The sequence below is a fragment of the Nannospalax galili genome, unplaced genomic scaffold (assembly GCF_000622305.1).
Source record: "Nannospalax galili isolate Female #2095 unplaced genomic scaffold, S.galili_v1.0 scaffold743, whole genome shotgun sequence".
Taxonomy (NCBI): Eukaryota; Metazoa; Chordata; class Mammalia; order Rodentia; family Spalacidae; genus Nannospalax; species Nannospalax galili.
In genome coordinates this window covers 169,203-189,791 of record NW_008349552.1, presented here as the reverse complement: position 1 = coordinate 189,791, position 20,589 = coordinate 169,203, and the positions used below count along the sequence as shown (strand labels likewise).

General features: G+C 40.6%; 1 protein-coding gene across 1 annotated transcript in view; it reads right to left on the bottom strand.

Moving 5' to 3' along the window:
- Positions 1–352: 352 nt before the first annotated feature.
- LOC103745092 (transmembrane protease serine 7) overlaps positions 353–20,589 on the bottom strand; it is a 40,807-nt gene continuing 20,570 nt past the window's right edge. The window contains exons 9-17 of the mRNA XM_008846985.2: positions 16,064–16,170; positions 11,891–12,027; positions 10,246–10,353; positions 7,689–7,799; positions 6,834–6,950; positions 5,759–5,930; positions 4,109–4,377; positions 2,263–2,399; positions 353–574 (exon numbers count right to left, since the gene is read on the bottom strand). Coding sequence (XP_008845207.2) covers positions 404–574; positions 2,263–2,399; positions 4,109–4,377; positions 5,759–5,930; positions 6,834–6,950; positions 7,689–7,799; positions 10,246–10,353; positions 11,891–12,027; positions 16,064–16,170 — 1,329 coding nt within the window. The 3' untranslated portion in view covers positions 353–403. The remainder of the gene's footprint in view (positions 575–2,262; positions 2,400–4,108; positions 4,378–5,758; positions 5,931–6,833; positions 6,951–7,688; positions 7,800–10,245; positions 10,354–11,890; positions 12,028–16,063; positions 16,171–20,589) is intronic.

Here is a 20,589-nt window from a genome sequence, read left to right as displayed (position 1 = left end):
TGTGCATTAGTTTTGTGGGAATTTGGTTTTGTCAGGTGTGGTTTCCATGAACATTTTATTTGTGTGTCATGTCTCAGTCCACGTAAGAATTTACACATGAGTTGGAGCATACTGGAAGGGAACCTATGTATATTGTTCTCATTTTATTCTAGGGGCTTGGTTCATGACAGTGTCTTCCATTTATGAATCAATACCATTTTTATACCTTAGAACGAATATCACCATTTCCTTGTGGGCCATTTTTATGGAATGCATGTTAATCTGCCTATCTTGCAGTGAATTTCAGATGTGTCCAAGCTGACATTTCCAGTTGAAAAAAAGGACTCATTTTATTGATAATTATTATGTAGTTTTTCAATAATCAATCATATAAGACACAGTTTTAAAAATCCAGCTGGTACAATTACAAAAGAGAAGGAACATATTTATGAATCCAGGGAACAAAGTTTGACACCCTTGTGTAAACACCAGGAAAGTTTGGTCTTCCACATCCATGTCCCCAGCTAACAATGCCAGTCAGAATCCATTTTCCATCACTCTTCCTTCGACAAGATAAAGGTCCACCTGAATCTCCCTATACAAAAAGATAATGTAAGCATGAATATATTTGTCTCATAATAATCCAGTTCCTCACTGAGGTGTCCAATAGGTTGTGTTTAAAAGTGTCATTATGACATGTTTTTACTTGTGTACTCCCTGTGCAGGAGAAAATACTTCTGACAAATACCCAAAGAATTAACTACTGCTGGTAGTCACAGTAGTAGTGGTGATGGTAGTGAGGACTGATATGTATTTAGTGTTACCTGTGTGCCCAGGAATGCTTGGGTCATTTAACCATCACAGCAACCTTATTATTATCTTGGAATATTAACTTATATATGTGGGTCATTCAGTTTCATCAATTGGCTCATGGGCCCAAGGGGAAAGAAGACAAGACTCATTTAGTCAGCTGTGTCCATTGAAGCAACCCTAACAAGCCATTGCCTGCAAATTATTTTCATGTGAAGGTTCTTCTGACATCTCAATTCCACAAAGCAAAAACTGCAATAACTTGAGATTTAAACATAATTCCCACAGCCTGAGTCCTTTAGGTATAATGTCTAAGTTCTATTTTCCTATTTATAGAGTGTAGGTAAAGTAAAGCTTTGAGGTAGACATTAGAAAGCAGTCCAAGTGTGCCCCTGTATCTCAGTCCAATAATTCACACCTAATTAGGTAAATTCTGAATAGGAGGGAAACTAGGTCTTCATTGTTGCTGTACTAGCCCTATAAGTCTAATTTAATGCATAAACCTTGGTGCTTATGTGGAACAGAGCTATGTAATTGGCCAGTTACAGCAAGCATCTAAAACATAGTAGTGTTAGCATTAAAAAGGCAAGGACTCAAATCCCACCCAGACATTCACATTTACTGGCTATACGGCCTTGGGGAACCTATTTACCTTCTCTTTGCCCAGTTTCCTCTTTGAAGAAATGAGAATAAAATGATGACCTGAATGAATGCTTATGAAGGTCCTTGCACAGCACTTGCCATCAAATAAGATCTCAAAAGGCAGAAGCCATTATTATAATAAAATAAGTTACTGGCATTGGGGATAAGGTTGTGGCAAGATATGGGAAGGACATTCACTGACCTTCTTATCCTTTGAATCACTGTTTATTCTCTGTCAGTTGTGGAGCTATCTGTATAGATGGGAATCTTAGGCTCAGAGAAACATCCCCCAGAAGGTAACCTCCAACAGTACCACTTGCAGGCAACCCCGGGCCTACGTGAGGGCATGAGGGTGTTCTGTCTCAGCTGCCATTCCTCTTCCCTTTCTCCATCCTATGCATCAGAGTAACAGGTAAATAAATCCTCATAGTTTCTGAAGCTAAGTGGCTTCTGCTAAGGAAACCAAGCAATGCTGAAATACACTGCACGTGTGTACGTGTGAATGGGTTGTTTTTTTGTTTTTCTGGGTTTTTTTTCCTTTGAATTACAAGAAAACGGAGGCAGATGGATGAATGCTGACCTCACCCTGTAAAAGTCAGAGAAAATGCAAGGGGACCAGAGAGTCAATTCTATGGAACTCTTTCTCCATGTTTCCCTGATCTTAGGCAACTGGATCATAATTAATTTCTGATCATAAGCAACTGGATCATAATTAATTTCTGATCAATTCAGATGAGGTAAGGAAAAGCCCTGCCCTAGTACTGTGTGTTTTCAATGTGAAAGCATTTATGGAAAGCACAAATGTTGGGCAAGATCAGGAGGAAGGCTTACTTTGCAGGCATCTCTATTGCCAGACATCACCCCTGCACAGAGCATCCTCGAAGTGATGATCCCATAGGTGGAAACACAGACAGTTTGATCTATGAGCTCTACCTCTGCTTGCTGCAAAACAGGGGAGCCTTTATTATCTGGAAGACATATTGGGGATAGAAATCATGGTGCTTGTAAGGATTACCATGTTTCATTAGTGCAATCATCTCAGATTATCTTCTTTCATCCTGACAGTCATTCCTTGAGATGAGTTCTGCTATTAACCTCATGTTGCTGCTGAAGAAATGAAGCCTTATAGGATTAAAGACTTGCCCAGTGGCACACCACTAGACAGAAACAGGACTCAATCAAAGGTCTGTCTTTGTCACCTGAGCCACAGTGCTACTGTACTTTCTCATCTGAGCCATTGAAAGCACTGTTCTGTTTTCTGTGGATGAGTCACCAACTGTTAGTATCAATGTTTCACTGTTCAGGAGGACTCCTTAAAAGGAAGACTGTAACTGATATATGGGAGTCTCCCAGGAACTAAAAAACTAAACTATTTCTCTATAGCTTTTTCATTTCCTTTTTCATTTGTCTTGCGATGATGAATCAAAAAATACGCATACATGTTCATGCTTATAAAAAGTCTCCTAAGCCAGGCATGGTGGCATCCCTTTAGTCCCAGCACTTGGGAGGCAGAGGCAGGAGGATCTCTGTGGGTTCAAGTTCAGACTGGTCTATATAATGCATTCCAGGCTAGCCGGGGCTGCAGAAAGACCCTGACTCAAAAAGACCAAAAAAAAAAAAAAAAAAAAAAAAAAAAAAAAAAGGAAGGTCTCCTAAGTTAGTTGGGTAATCTTTTTCTCCAATGATAGATGATAAGACCATTAAATCACCAAACACAGAAACCTTTCAGAGTTAGAAGTATTCAATTAGCTGCCTGCCATCCTTGGGGCTCTCAGACCTCAACAAACTCTACATGACAGTGACAGTAAATATCATTACTTTATAAGTGAATGAGGGCAGTCAGCATCTAAGAAGCTGCCACAGTGATTCTTTAGAGTATCAAAGCAAAACTGCAGGGAAGAGTTAAAAAGTATAGATGCTGTGTCTGTCTGAGCCCCTTAGAAAGGACTGAAAAGGTATCTGAGAGGACAGAGGCAATGGGTACTAATTCATGAAGCTTCAGATTCTTATTCTCAGTGTATATTCAAATTTAGTTTAAATTCTGGACCAGGGAAAAACTTGGCAGGCTAGATGGAGAGGCTCCAGAACATACAGCCTGATCTTTATGTACTTAAAAAGATTCATTTTGGAAAGGTAGAGAAATTGCAAAAAGTCATCACCACTGTGGGGAGAAGTTCTAGGTTGGTGTAGTACCTGGGCCTGAATTTGTAGTCAGGAGACCTGGGTCCTGGTTGGTTTCCCCCTCACTCTCACTCCGTGCTCAACAGCCCTAGTGTGAGACACTTGCATAATCTTCCAGACAGTTGTCTGAGTTGACAGAATAGGGTATGCACACGTGTACTGTGTTCTTTACAGAAATTATTTGTTTCTTTTCATTAAAAGGAAACCTAAAAATGAAGAATTGTTCTTCTATAGTGAGCTACCTAGTACCCCTTCCAAGTTTGAAAAGAGCCTCAATTGGTCAGTCTTGTCTTGCTCATATAATTCCTCTCTCTACCATTTGAGTCCTGCTTATTTTAAAGCAGGTATAAAGACGGAAAAACAAAGATAATAATACCCTCTATACCAGGAGGCTCAAAGATGGTATAAACATATCTTCTTGGAAATAACAAAACACTAGATCAGCATAGCTGATCCTTTGCAGGGCAGAGGCACAACCATTCATTCATATACACACCTGTTTCATGCCTTCGCCCCCAGCCAGTCACCCAGCACTTCTCCCAACTGTGTACTTTCTGGCCAGCTGGGGGAATACATATTGGCTGAATGAGCTGTTTCATGGTCTCAGGCCAGGCTACACTGAGCTGTAGCAAAGCAATATCATAGTCAAAGGTCTGGCTGTTATAGTACTCGTGGACCACAATTCTTCTTACTGGGGAGACAAACTTGGCATTCCCCTGCACAGACATCCCAAGGTGAGCAGTCCATGGAGTAGGGTCTGACAGCCTGATAGAAAAGGAATGAATGACAAAGTCAGTGGATTAAAAAGCCACATGTAGTTTGGAAACAAGCACTCTACAGTCATGAGGATAAGAAAGGAAGACCCTATCTTAGCCCCAGCTCTATTCATGGACGTAGTAACTTCTCTAAGCGAACATCCTTTGGTTCCTTGCTAACCACAGCAATGAAGTAAGCTGTTATAGTTGTGGTTAGTTACATCTATGTTTCAGAAAATTCTTTCAACAACATTTTTAGGAAATATCTCAAACGTTTCTTGTCTTCTGGCATTTCATGAACTCTACTCAGGTCAAGAATATTGATGACTAGAATTAACCTCTTGCTATCCCATGCTGACATTATAGACACACAAGGACAGTAAGGTATTATTTGGGGATCCTTCTACTAAATCCAATAATATGAAATAGAATAATAGAAATTGAAACACTTGAAGCAGGGATTTAATGAAACTCCTGTGAGCCACCATAATCATATGGATCACAGCAGTGTTTCCTCAATTATGATCACTCACAGGGACACCAAACTCCACCCCACTATCAGTCTTTCCAGAATTCTAACCCCACCTCTGACCTTGCCCCACATCACCAGAGAGGGGCTTTAGTCTCCACCAGTACCACCATAGCAGCGAGGGATAAGGTTGGGAGTAAAGAGAACATGGAAGCCTTGGAAGAAAGTTGAGGACACAGTCCAAAGAATGTGTATACTAATCTGCTGAGCTGACAACTCATGAGTGGTACCAGAGGCTCAAAGAACGTGAAGGTCAAAATATTTGGGGCATCTCTTTACTTATTGGTGAAGCTATTTTGGTGACTGACATGAATCCTATAAGTTCCAAGAAAAGCAAATACTCAAATTGCATAATTTCATTGGAATGTCCCACTTAAAATTTTTGACTGAGAAGTGATCTTATTTTTGTATCTAAGAGCCAACAGATCTTAGAAGATAGATCATCTGTCCCATAGTAACCCCATTGGCAAAGGCAGACAGAGTCCTTCTGATGCCAGTCCTAATGGCCTTCCTGGAATCCCCTCCTCACCCAAAAAGGATCCCTCCACCCCAGCCATGCTCCACGGCTGCCTCGCTCCACATTCCACACTCTGCCTTGGCTTTGCCCCTATGATCTGAAAGCCAGTGTTTATGTCCTCAGCTTTGATGATTCCTTTGTGCTCTTTTATCTTTTTCTAAATAATACCTTAAAAGAAAAATGGCATACAACTGGTTCTCCACACCAAAACACACAAATGAGCAAGCAAGAAACCCAAACTGAATGGCTTATTCCCAACAGGGAGCTTCTACCAAAACTGGGGGGTCAGATGTATGGTCTGTAGTTAGTAGGTGTCACTTGAGAGTAAGGATTGGGATGCCCTACCTGTTTCCATGGAAACAGTGGGCCGCAGAGAGAAGCCACTCCCTGGAGATGACTGAGGCTCCACAGTAGGCAGATCCTACAAAGTGAAGGCTGACCTGCCAAGGCCAGGCCCCCTCTTGGGAGTCAGAGCCGCCAATGATGCGGTGAAGGGAGGAGGACGTCCAGCTGCAACCTTTAGGAGAGGAAGAGTCACGAGACTTGAAGGTAGAAACTGAAAAAAAAATAGCAACTGGAAACTTGATCAGGTTTATGGCTGGGCTGGGACTGACTCACCAAGAAAACACTGAAATCTCCTGCTTATCTAATAGGGGAGGAATCTATTGGTCTGTCGGAAACTAGCACGAACACAGTACTCCTTCCTTGCTGAGAACATGCTCTGACTTGGAATCTATACACAATAATGCATGCGAGGGAGGAAGGACCTACACTGAACTGACATAAGCAGCAGTTGGTGGAGTTAGGCTGCCAGGTAGAAAAGTAACATAAGCTCCAACTGCAACAGAACCAAGAATGCTTTTGAGTTGTGCTGATGTGAAAGAAAGCGTTTGAGAGAGAATTTGGAAGTCTGAGACAAATGAACATCTAGTAAAAGTCCTAGTTTTCAGAGCAATTACTTTCCTGTGTAAATGGCATCAATAAGGATATAAAATGAACTTGCTGTCTTGTGCTAATCAGAGGCCACATGACTGAACAGAACATTTGGCAGATGACAGTTATTAAACTTCAGCTGGGAATCAGCCCTCAATGTTGCTTTTATCCTAGGCATAACTAAAGTTATCCACTAGCCTCCACAGTTTCTTTTCTTACTGGTGATTTCTTCCTTGATTAGTACAAGAAAAGAAAGTTCTGGTAAACCTTTAGTACAGCAACACCTATCATCACGAGAGAAGATGGAATGAAACTTAAGAGTTTTTATTTGTTGAAAAAATGTCAGATTCAGTTCACCAAATTGTACTATTATTTCCTGGGTCCATGGCAACCTCTGTGAGTAGATTTATACCCAGAATGGAATGAAAATTGACAGTGGGTAAAAGAAAAGGGAAGACAGAAATGCAAAGGACAAATTGCTACTCACTGCAGCCCTCTTCATCACTTCCGTCTGCACAATCCACTATCCCATCACACTGTGCATTTTGTTTCCTGAAGCAAATGTCATTGCCACATTTGAAGGTCCTGTTGGTGCATGGAATGCCTAGAAATGAACAAAAGAAGGAACAGTGTTTTCTAGCCAGAAACAGATTTGAGGGACTGACACTGAACTCTACAAAAGGTGGGTTAGTCACAGTATCACTATTTTCTGCTCTGGCAAAGAGAAGTAGGGCCACCCCACAGGGACCCTTTCCTTCACCTCAGCAGCAGGCAAGTTGAGAATCAGTCCAGCTGACTCGCTGTACTTCCATGGTGGGCAAAATGCAAAAGGGGTGGCTTTGTCCATGGCCTTAGATCAAGGCCTCTTTGCTACTGCCCGTCTGATCTCCAAGAAAATGTTTCAGCAAAAACACCCCACACTCAGGCCTTTTAGACCATTAAGGGAAAGGAAAATGAGTAGGTGCTGTGAAATACAATGCATTTGTTCACCACCTAGGGTATTCACATTTTTGCAATAGTTACAAGTGTCTTTTCAGAGTATCTAGAAAGTTTCTCTGTGATAGACCCTCACTGTCCAACCTACAGCTGAGTAGCATGAAAAACAAGGAAAAACTCAAAAATCTGCCAGTATCTACACAGGAACACTCACAAATCCACCCCACTTAGCATGAGTAAGTATCCCAGTTTTTCTAGGGCGCGGGAGATTCTCAGGACAAGAGATACCAGTGCTAAAACTGGGAAAGGTCTGGGGGAATTGGGGCAAGAAGATCTTGCTACACCCAGCAAAGGTTCTTGGTTCTGATTAAGGTTCCACGTGAAGAGGCCTGTGCGCCCCCCTCACTCCAAGTGCAGTTCTGCTCATCCTGGCCGTCTTCGCAGTCCTGGAAGCCATCACAGACCAGAGGGCCAAGCTGCCGGAAGGAGCTGGTGTTGCAGGCAGGTTTGGTGGTCACTGTGATGAGAGACAGTAAGGTCATAAGCACAGGATATCAGCTGTGCTCTCCGATGACCAGCAGTGCTCTCCAGTGATTAGCAGTGCCCCTCTAACAGTGTGAACCTTTAATATGGCAAGTACAATAGAATGTATTTTCCATTCAATGGACATGTCTGTGAGGAAAATAAGATGTTTAAATTTTGGTATAATTTCTTACACTAGGATTCTCAGATCTCACTTTTGCTGTTTTTAAATCGTGTGGTTTGCTTAACTACAGTCATCTTATCATAGAAAATCATTACCAGCTGTTATCTAAGTTGAACTCGTCTACATGCCTGAAGATGTAGCATTGTGCTGAAATGAAAGATTTTGTCTCATTCATATTTTACCTCAGGTCCTTGACAAAATAGTAGGTGCTCACAAAACGTTTGGTGAATGAGCATGTGCCAATCCAAGCCAGACAAAAAGCCAGCATGGATGGGGGAGGTAAGCAAGGAGCCTGAGCTTTTCCTGAGGATCTATTGGCAATTGATAGCTTCTGGAACATGGAAAATCAGTTTTCTTTACTGGTATGATGCCTGAGAGGTTGACCAGACTCCAAAGGATCTACCCACACCTCAGCATTTGGGGAACACAGATTAGACGTGACAGGCCTTTAAAAGAAAATACAAACCATAGTAGAGGACATGAAGTTGGGGAGGGGGTAGTAAGGTTGGGCTGGAGAGAAGGGGGAGTGTCTGAATGTGATCAAAATGAATAGTATGAAATTCTCGAATCAAAATTTTCTTTAAGTTTGGTGAATGACTTAATGAAGGTGAGATCTTAAAGGACAGCAGACTTGTCTACTTCTAAGGAAACCACTTTAAAATTGTCTTATTCTGAGAGACTTAGGTCCTAAATTTAGAAACAACAGTGGTCCCTCCCTTTGGGATACTTCTTAAATTACCTTTAGACCCATGGAAGGCACAGTGTATTAGCCAGCCCCTTTAGAAGACATGGTTTCTTAGTCATTTCCGGTCTGAGATGTTACCGGTTTTACCATCTATTACTACCAGAATGTTCTTGTCTTAGTGCCCCCAGGAGGTGAGAGGAGGACACTGCTGGCCTGAATTAGCTGATTCAGTCTCCAAGTGTGCCTAGCTGAAATGCAGAGGAGAGCTTCAAAAGTGACACAGTGGAACATAAGGACACCGAAAAATTAATCCTCATTACAGAGTGATGATAACTTTGTTCAGAGCATCAAGGCAAAGAATAGTAATAAAAACAAAAGCCTTCACTAGGAAATTGTCAGCACATATTTTTAATTTTTTATTCATGTGTATGAGTGTTTGGCTTGCATGAATGTAAGTACGCCATAGATATGTGTGCATGTAATGTCCCCAGAGGCCAGAAGAGTGCATCGAATCCCCTGGAACTGGAGCTAAGGATAGTTTTTAGCTGCCATGTGTGTGCTGGGAACAGAACCTGGGTCCTTTGCAAGAGCAGCCAGTGCTCTTTAACCACTGAGCCATCTCTCCAGTTCCAGTATATATTTTCTTAAGAAAAAGAAGAATTTGTAGATCTTGATTGCCAATGAGCCATAAATTAAAAAGATTTTATTTTGTTTTGCCAATTAGAAACTGTACAGAGGAGCTAAGGCTATAGCTTAGTGGTAGAGCACTTGCTTAGCAAGGCACCAGGTTTGATCCCTCTGTGATACCCAGTTCTACTCACACACACACACACACACACACACACACACACACACACACACACAGTTATAATCATCTGCTGTTTTTCAGGAATCTAATTGTATGTAGTTGCAGCATATTAAATGCAGTTCTTCTCCCAAGCCATGAGATTAGAATGCCATCACTGCTACAACTGTGTTTGAATTTAACACTGAAGAAAATGTTGTCAGTGACATTACAGTAAATTCTTCCTAATAGTCATCCCTGAAGCTCAACATAGAATCAGGAATAGATCTCAAATAACAGTGAAAAATCAAAACACAATTCTCCGTCCAAAATAGGACTATCCAGTATTCTGTTCCTTAGTCATTACCAATGATGTCAGTGTAAACTGTTGAAAAAAAAATAAGTGCAGATAGGGGAGGGAATCTAACTATTAGTAAGATATATCTATGAAATGTACAAAAATTAAATAAAAACATAGAAAAAAATAATAAAACTAAAGAGAGCTATTGATTTCCCTCCGTACACCTGTGCTCCATAAACAAGCACATTGAGGTGACTCCTTGCAGATTCTGAGCTCCTCTCCAGATGAATGGTCCATGCTTCACATAGGATTGTGGTGGGTTAGTTAGCCAATGGATTTCATTAGCCACAGGCCTTCGCTCCTTAAGATCAGAGTAAAGTGCCCTACCCTAGTGATAGCTACCACCACAGCTGCAGCTACCCAGCAACAGCAGCAACTCCTCTGAGGAGTCACTTGATGAAGCCGTAGTCAAAGCTTGAATACCTACCACAGAACAGCTCATCACTGTCATCCAAACAGTCATTTACTCCATCACAGCGCTGGGCCTGAGGGACACATGAACAGGAGGAGCATCTAAAAGATCCAACAGGACAGGCTACAGGCAATAAAAAACAGAGAATCTTGGGTGGATCCCTAAAAGTCATCAAACTACCTTAGCAAAGAATTACGAAGTGTTCACTGGTTACAGATTTGGTGAGGAATTGGAAGTGATAATACAACTTCTCCATGCAAAGGCTATGGTTAATTTCTTAAATGAAGAATTCAATGAGCAAAGAAAAAAATCAAACTAATTCTACAGAAGCTGCACTTAGAGAAATCAATGTTTGGCCTCAGAGCCCAGGACTCCTGTCTCTTTTCTCATTATTCATCATTTTTCCAATTCAAAAAGACTACTTGTTAAAAAATCCAACCACTGAGCCTGTGCTTATGGATGGATTACAAGAATAATAAATCCATTCTCCCCTTCTGTGAAAGAATGGAGGACACATGGTCAGGCCAGCTACTGCCTCAGCTGCACACGGTAGAGTAGAAGGTCTGGGGAACATCACCATGGTTTGTGAAACAATTAGGAATAAGATGGTGAGCTATTCCTGTGTCCCAAGTGAATATTCAAACATCCTGCTATTCAGAGCACAACACTGTGAACCCAGAAACAGGTGTGATGCAAGTCGACAGAGAAGAACATGGTCTGAAGGAGCTTTCTCTCAAATCATAGTCTCATGAGTCATTTTTTCTTGTCTCCTTTCACAGGGTCTAAAATGTCTATAAGTCTTTATCTATACCCTGCAGCTCCAATGACTTCTCTCAAACATCACTTTTTCTAGGAACCACTTCCTGGTGTGTTCCTGTGGCTTCCAATGAAAACTTCAACATTCTGAGGGCTGATGTTTGAACCCTCTCAACCAACCCACTCTCCTTGGTCATTACTGTCCAAAGAGATTGCAAGCTGTCAGCCACAGATCCACTGTGTGTCGGTATAAATATCATGTTTATAAAGAATTACAGCTAGCATAAAAAACATCAAGCTAGGTATGGGGACATTAATCCCAACACTTGGGAGAATGAGGCAAGAGGATTTCCACAAGTTCAAGACCAGCCTGATCTACAAGGAGAGTTCTGGACCAGTCAGGGCTAACAAAAGCTTATCTCCATGGGAAAAAAAAACAGAAAGAAAGAAGTGGAGAGAAAGAGAGAGAGAGAGAAAGAGAGAGAGAGAAAGAAAGAAAGAAAGAAAGAAAGAAAGAAAGAAAGAAAGAAAGAAAGAAAGGGAGGGGTGGAGGAAAGAAAGACCAAAAATATGAACTTTTCCTATATTTTAGAAGTCATATGAGAAATTGTATTGTGCCTGTAAATCAGTACTATCAACAAGTTATTTCTTCTATAATTGAAAATTTGGTAATAATACATAATTTTATATATCACTCATTATTTTGTGCAGTATACTTACTTTTTTAAAAAAGTATAAACATGATATACTTACTTGTTTAAAAGATAACTATGTAATAGTAAATAACAAAAATGAAGCGGTATTCATTCTATGAATTCTAAAGATCAGGAGTAAAGAAGATTCTTCACCTCCTTGTATAGCTAAGGACTCACTACATTTTCTAAAGAGCTAACCGCAGACTTACGTTGACTGATGTTATAACTGCCATACTCTACCAAAAGTGGCTTGTCCGAAAGCCTGGAACTACATTGGAGCTGAATGTGAACCAGAGAGCTGGGCACTCTGAAAATAGTCTGGTGATCCATATAGGAGCCACAGTACCTGAGAAGACAAGTCAGGGGAGACACATGATTTAAGGTTCCATCGATAACAGCATCCCTTCACCAGGGATGTCACTGTGTTGGTCATTCAGGCTCCACAAGCGAAGATGCTTATGGTAGAGCTATAGAAGCTACTTCTTCATACCATGAGACTGTGGTCTGAACTCTGCCCCTGAACTGTCTCGTCTGCTAAATAGAACAAGCATAGTGCTATCAACCTGCTGCTTTCCTTACCAACACTATACATCAGAGGAACTACATATATAATTCTTCTAGTTTTCATCTTTCATTGAGAAAATATGTGTAACAAGAATGGCCTGCTTTTATACACAAAGCTCTCTATGGAGCAGAGTGGAATCCTTGAACTCAGATTGAAAATATGCAAAGCATTCCATCAACACTTGAAGCAAAAGACAATATTAATTCAGTCTAAATTGAAATCTGGTGTGCACTGCAGGGATTGGCCTTGGAAAATTTTCAAAGTATTTGTGTATCTTCAATATTCCTTACTTTGACTTTTCCCTTACCTCTCATCATGTAAAGTCAGCAGGGTTCCCAGTATCCTTTTTAGTAAATGTCACTCTGGTTAATCATTCTTACTACATGAGCACTGTGGTTAATGGAGTATGGGGTATTAAATAAGTTAGTTTACTGCCCTGTGTGGACGAGGCTTTTCAGTGTGCTACCTGCCAAGTACTATGGGAAATGGCAGATATAAGACTTGGGATCACATCCTCCCCTGATACCTATGAATGCCAAGCTCTCTAAGCCCCCAAAACATTTGGGAACCACATAGTTCTGTGGACTCAAAACTGATCGGGGCACAGACAATCTATGATTTTTAAAGCTCAAAGGAAAAAGTCATGCACATGTAATTCAAGAACAATCTTCCGTAACTGGGTGAAGTTCAGGGGCTTATGGGCCGTAGCCAGCTCCTGGGGCACAAGGAAGAGATGGGTGCTGTGAGTAACCACTGGATCAAGTTAGAACCAGGATCCGAAAGGCACCTGAAAGCCAGATCAAGCTTTTGGGGCAAGGTCTACTTTAGTCAGTTGTGTTGAGATCATAACTGTGTGCTCTGAAAACATGATCACTGTGTTATCTGTGTCCCACAGTGAGTTTTTTTCCCTCTGTATTATTGGCATCTGGAGTTTTGTTACACAGAAAAATGAGCCCCTCTCAGGCATATTGTTACAGTTTGGATGTGAAGGGTCTCCCACGGGTTCATGTGTTGCATACTTGATTCTCAGTTGTTGGCGTTGTCATGAAAGGTTGTGGGAACCTTAGATCCTAGCTAGAGGAAGTAGGTCCTGGGATGATAAGGGGTACATTAACCCTGGCTGTTTCCTGCCTCATCTTCTGTTTCCTGGTGGACAGCCACAATGTGATTGGCTATCTCCTGCTGAAGCAGACCAAGCTGTTCCTGACACCATGCCTTCTTTGCCATCACAAATTAAAGTTCCCTGAAACCTCAGGTCAAGACAAATCTTTCTTTTCTGAAGTTCCTCCCATCATATATTTTGTCACAGCAACAAGAAACATAACTAACACATATGCTAAGGGGATCAAGAAGAAAGAAACCTTTGTACCCATGTATGGGCTGGAGTTTAAAGTCAGATGTGTCCTCTAGGGCATGATGGTGGTCTATGAAAGTGTAAACATTGAGAGATTAAAGAAACCAGCAAAAGTCAGTTTATGTTATGTATACAGACACATGACAAATAAAGAGAGACATAAAGAAGGGAAGAAATTTGTTAAGTTTCAGACAGCAAATAAAGAGAGCTAGAATTTGTATACAATTTGGCCTGATACCTAGACTCTAACACTTTCTAATACTCCAAAGACTTCCTTTGCTGGAGTTGTACAAAGATCATTATTACACCAGGATTCTAACAGTGCATTCTAGCTACCTTGAGTACATATATACATGTACACCATGTTCTATTAATGTTTCAGGGAGAACCTTAGGCTTCCTCTTAGTCATTAGTTCTTTCTGCTTCGGCATTGCAGCCGGTTCCCTTAGGCCCATTTCTCAAACAAAGTGCTTGATTATATCTATTAGAGCATTTCTCTCTAGATGGGAAGGACTGATAATGAACAGGCTGGAGATTTAAGTTCCAAGCATTAAATGAATATGACAAGATTTTAGCTGACCTATAACACTGTAGGAAGAACTGTGGCTTCAGGAAAAGTATTTGGGGCAGAGAGCTTTCCTGGTATTGGTTGGGAAAAGACACTTCTAGTTGAAGCAAAATATTCTGGATCATCATTGTTACTTATGGAAAAACCTGTATCTCCTTTCCAAACCACAGTTCTCAAGCTCACGGTTGCACAAAAGTTGTATAATGGTTTGTGCTCTGGATCTCTACTTTCATAACAAACCAAAATGCAGTGTTTTTAAAGCTTTGGGGCACATTCCAAGTATTTATCCATCCGATGTCATTTCCAAAGCAGTCTTGTTATTTACATTAATACATAATCTTTTTGGCATACAGTTTGCATCATTTCATTGAATGCTAACAAAAATAAAAGTGAAAAAAATACTTTGTTACACCCTGAAAAATCAAGGAGGTTAAATATTTTTCCTAGTTAATACAGCTACTAAATGATAGGCAAGATTTGACTTTGAACCCAGGTCTCTTGGTTGATTCAAACTATATTTTCCAAAGGAGTACAGGATACGCTTTAATAATAGACCCAAGAATGCCTTCACATCTGATGGATCTCTTCCAGTCAAAATAAGACCAATGACTATTTTTAAGTAGTCTCTCTGAAGAAACCAAAAGATTGTTTGTGCACAGAAACCTCTTAAATGGCTTGGGAGATGGCTCAGTGGTGCAAGCATGAAGACCTGGGTTTGTATTCCCAGTACCTACATAAAAAGCCTCTTAGCTGGGCATGGTGGTACTGCCTTTAATCCCAGTGCTTGGGAGGCAGAGGCAGGTGGATCTTTGTGAGTTTAAGGCTATCCTGGTCTACAAGGTGAGTTCCAGGCCAGGTGGGGCTACAGGGAGACCCTGTCTCAAAAAGACAAAAAAGAATATTGTTGCAGTGTGCACCTGTTATACCAGCACTGGGCGTGTGGAAACAGGAGGATCACTGAGGCTTGTTATACAGTCAACCTAGCTGAAAAATGGTGAATTCAACATTCAGTGGGAGACGCTGTCTCAAAAAATTATAAAGTGGTAGAGGAAGACAACTGATATTAACCCCTGGCCTCCACATGCATACACATGGGCACATGCACTCATGTACACATGTGCTCACACACACACACACACACACACACACACACACAAACTCATGAAAGAAGGAAGGAAAGGAAGGAAGGAAGGAAGGAAGGAAGGAAGGAAGGAAGGAAGGAAGGAAGGAAGGGAAGGAAGGAAAGAGCTCTTTGAAAGGGAAGGTTTCATTCATAAAATAATATGAACAAAAATTATCAAAGAAATCCTTTCGTGTCACTTCTTTGAAAGTGAATTGAGAAGTTAGTCTCCTGCTAAGACAGAGCATCCAGTGTTTTTTGAATACTGATTATAGTTTTAGGAACAAATCAACAATAATATCTAAGCAACAAATTAAGAGCCAGAGAGACAGGACCTACATGGTTGATTGAGGAAGCCCAGGCACCTTTATCTCTCTAATATTCTTTCTGATCAGCCTAAACCTATTTTCCAGTCCTAGGATCCAGCCAGGTCAGTCAGGACTCTCCTACTGGCTAATAGTCTCTTATTTTTGTCCCTCTAGAGCATACCTTTGTTGCCAATTTTCCCAATAGCTCCAGGGTTCAAACACTTCATTTCCAAATACTTTTGTGCAATGTAGAATATATTCATGGACAGCCCAGCAACCTAGAGCAGATGTGATGCAGAAGCTACAAGATATGGTTTTGAATCCTGCTCTATCAGTTGCTGCCTGACCAGTGTGTATTTCTAAATCCCTCTATCCCTTGTTTCCCCTCTCTTTGAAAACTGCAATCTCTCAGAGGACTTAAGGCTGCAAGTCTTTCTTTGGATTCCTCATATATAAAAACAACTTACATGTGTTCGTTGATTTCCCACCATCCATGCTCACAGCCTTTCATACTTTTCTTAGTTATTGAATAGTTGTAGAATTTCAGGGCTATGCCAAGAGTGGATAGAGGAGTCTGTGAAAAGCAAACATCAAGTCAGGAAGAAGTTCATCATCATGAAGAGCATGTTTCAAGCTAAAAGATCCTTGCTCACTCCATATTCATTTTCTTGGCTTGTTTTTGTTTGTTGTTTATTTGTTTTAATATTTTATTTATTAGTTTTATTTTATGTATATGGATGCATTGCCTGCATGTAGGTAAGTGCACCTGTGTCTGTGTCATGCAATGACCATAGAGGTCAGAAGAGGGCATCAGATCTCCTGAAACTGGAGTTTCAGATGGTTGTTAGCTGCCATGTGGATGCTGGGAACTGAGCCTGGGACCTCTGCAGAAGAGGCTGGTGCTGTTAACCACTGGGCCATCTCACTAGCCCCTTGGCTTGTTGTTTTAAGGGGGTTGTACTCTGTGGTCTGTGGTTCTTGGTAGGGTAGACCAGTTCCCCTAAACAAGCAAGAGGAGAATACGATGGATGGTCAAGTACTCAGGGAGTCCAGATAGAGCTGTGTGAAATGCATCATCATCCCAGCATGTCACTTCCCACCTGTTAGATAAGTGTAACTTTGAAAATGCTTAATGAGTTTAAATAATTTCTTCTGTTGATGATCTCAATGTTGTGCCTTTATTTAAACCATCATTCAGATTCCTTATATAAAGGAGAAATGAGTCTTATCCTCTTCACATGAAACATGGATATTTCTAAAGGGTGTTACTGAAGGATATCTGGGTCTTCTCAGAAGAAGTCGAAGGAGCAAGGACTGCTTATGTGTGTGAACATGCACAACTGCACACCTACACAAACTATACAACTGACTCTTAATGCATTGTATTATCTGCAAATACTTTATGTGTGACATGCACAGGCTTTAGTCTTTATTTCTGATCTGACTTAGAATTTTACATAAGAGACTTTTTTTTTATTTCCAAAGAGCCAAATTTCAGTCCACCTATTTTCAAGTTTCCTATTCCATCTTAATTAGATTTTTTAAAAATTAAGGTTTCCCAACATGGATACTCCTGAGGAATGACATCCAAGATTGTCTGCTGGCTTCTACACACATGTGCACATGAACACAGATGCACACACACACACGCACACACACACACAATGGATTATGGATTTCACCTTGACTAGATAAGATTATGGTTGATTTGAATTTATTAAAGATTTTATAGCTATCTAATTTATGAATGGTCCATCATCACTCGTAAACAAGAGTCTCTGCCTATACATACTACTAAACTCACCTGTATGGTTATCATCTTCCACAGCTTAGTCACTGTCCCCCAGTAATTCTGGCAAGAACCAGGCAAGGGAAGGGAATTAATACCTCTTATTTAAACATTTCCCACTTCTCCTTGTATTTCTTACAGATTTTGCTTTGTGAGAATAAAATCTGTCATTAGCTACTAAATATTGTCATAAGGCGATCTTGTGAAACATATTTTTTATCATTGTAGATGCCTTTCTTCTACCTTCAAGTCAGGAACATTGTCGCCCTGGTTTCAGTGTTCCTGCATTGGGGTTGTGAACACTACGGCTTTCCTTTTGCTCCCAGCACAGTGTTGCCCATGTTTTTTGAAGCAAGTGCTGTACCACTAAGCTATGTCTTTAGTCTTCTTTTGTCTTTTGAATGTAACATGAAGTTAAATTTTAGGTAGTACTTTATAATTCAATCCTACTATCATTTTCTTTAGATGAACTATATCCATTGATATATTTTGTAACAGATGTTTGATTTTAGTCATAAAGCATCTTTTTGTGCTGGATTGTATTGCATTTGTGTGTGTGTGTGTGTGTGTGTGTATACAGTTGCTTCTAACACGTTTAAATTTGTTAGCAATTCCTTCATCACCTACTTTTGAAAGGGCATAAACAAGGTACTTGACAGTTCTTATTACAACATGATAATAAACCTATTAGAAGTAATATGAATCCCATTTTATCAAAGAAAAAAAAGAACGTAGCAAAAGATAAGCCACTTCCTAAAGGTTAGGAAATGCAGACTAGAGTTTCAAACTAATCCTTCATTTCTCTGAAGGCCATTTTCTGTCCAGTGTATGTATATGGGGGACTCAAGAGGAACAGGAAACCTCAAATAAGCACAGGAAATTTCTGTGTCAAGATGCCTGTGTATTTCCTTCTCAGAAGCAGAGAAAGAGCGACTCCCTCTCTGGCCATCTCATCCCTTTCCGCATTGACATGGCACAGTAACCCTGTGGCTTAAGTCTGGTGGAACTTAATTGAACAATGCTGGGCTGGTGACATGTTTGGCAGAAACAATTCAATGCTCTCTTCCATGTTCTCTTCCTTTTAATATTCTGTAACAGAAATTATTAGAAAACAAAAAGAAGCAAGGGAAAGAAAGTGTTCAGGAAGTGGTCATTATGACCTGTGGGAAATCTGAACATCTATAGAAACCCAGGAAAGAAGTGAGGGGCTGAATTTATGAGAGGACACGGGTTCTCCTAATCCTGCCTGGGCCTTTCCTGCTTGGACTTCCTTTTCTACAAAGTGTAGTAAGACGATCTCTTTTTCTTCAGAGGTGTGTTTTGAAAAACAAGAGTATGTGTGTTGAAAACACTAAAGTGCTAAATAACACAAACCCCATACTTTTGGCCATACTGATTTGAGCCATCTTTCCCTATAGTCTCTTATCTCCATGAGAACAACCACTTCATCACACTTCTAGGTGTCCCTATGTGGGGCCTAATACATAGTGAACTTTCAATAAGCATTTGTTGGATGGAGTAGAGAGCTTGGGAGAAGAATCAGGCAGACTTTAAGATGGAGCAAGAGCTAATCCTTTTGAAATAAATAAGGCCCTAAAACTCAGCTGAAAATAATGGATGTGTATGTTAAAAGGATGTCCTTTGGTTTTTTTCAGCAAGATTGGAACAGGACCAGACACTAAGAAGAGCTGGGGGAGACGGGAATGAGTGAGGAGGGTTATATAGGGAGGTGAGAAGAAAGATAATGCTTAGATGGTATGAAAAGTCAGAGGGAAATGGATTGGTTCAAAGTCCTCCTGAAATAGATACATATAATAAATATGCAAGTACATGTGTATAGCTAAAGGTTATATAACAAAAACCTCAGTGCTGGGCAGGATAAAACTTCCTTTGAGTTGTTGGTCAGGGTAGTCCAAGAGACTCCTAAAATAACACAGGTTATTGCCACAGCCCCCTTGATTACCACCCAGAACTTGAAGGTAAGACCCTATTGCTGAAGGCAGACCACACTTCAGACACAGGACTTGGAGCAATGGAATGGGAGCTGACCAGGAAACTTCCTCCCTGAAGACAAGCTCTCATGGTATCAGAGGAGACTATATAAGCTGCCAAGGGGAAAAAAACAAATCAATGGTACTATCCAGCTATGAAGTCTAATAAACAATAACTGGCACAGCAAATTATCACTATTGGTACAGTAATGGTTCTTTTTTCTTGGGGGAACCAACAGTTGTCTAATTGAAATTAAGGCCCACTCAAAGGGAGGGATCTTGTGTGGTATTGCACCAAATACACATGGCTGGAGAAGTCAGGTCGTACAGCAAAACCTACTTTTGGCACAACTCTAGACCAATGTAGTTTCTTACTTTATTCTAAATTTGCATCCTCATATTTATAGACATGTGTTCCTTTCACCCCTCATCAAAGAAATTTCCTTTTGCAACAAATAAGACTATTACAGAATTCCAGAACTGGTCAAATGCAGAGAATAAATATCTGTGAAATGCTTAATCCTAAAGGACACATTTTCAGTGCAACCTCTACACTTAGGCTGAATGCATCCCTTAACTCTCACCAGAGAAGTTTCCTTATATCTCAGATGGTGATTAACACAGAGACCCACAAGTGGCCATTGTGCAGAGAAGAAGAGTCCTCATAATACTTATTCCTGAATAGGAGTTATTTCAAACCTCTGCCTCAAGAGGCTCAGGGATCATTGCGGAAGAGGAGGAAAGGTAGAAAGGTTGTAAAAGCCAGAGGGGGTGGATGTCCACAAAGAATCTTCCAGACAGTTGGTCATTTACTCATATGAACTCACAGCAATGGTGACAGAATGCACAAGTCCTACACAACTTCAAACCAGACAAAATCCCAGCATAGATATGGGGAAGTGAGTAAGAAATCCCAACCCACCCTAAGGAGCTTTTGGCAACTGATGGCTGCTGGGAGGGAGAAAGGCAGTGTCTTGCAGAGTAGGGACTCTTGGTGGGCCCAGAGGATGAACCCACACTGAAGGACATTTGGGGAACAAATCACATTTCAAAGGCCATATTATAATATAAAAAGAGTTCCTTAAATTGGCTGGGGGCAGTGGGGGAAGTGCCAAGAGGGGAATGCATCTAAATGCCATCAAACTATACTGTATGAAAATCACAATAAATAAATAAATAAATAAATAAATAAATAAATAAATAAATAAATAAA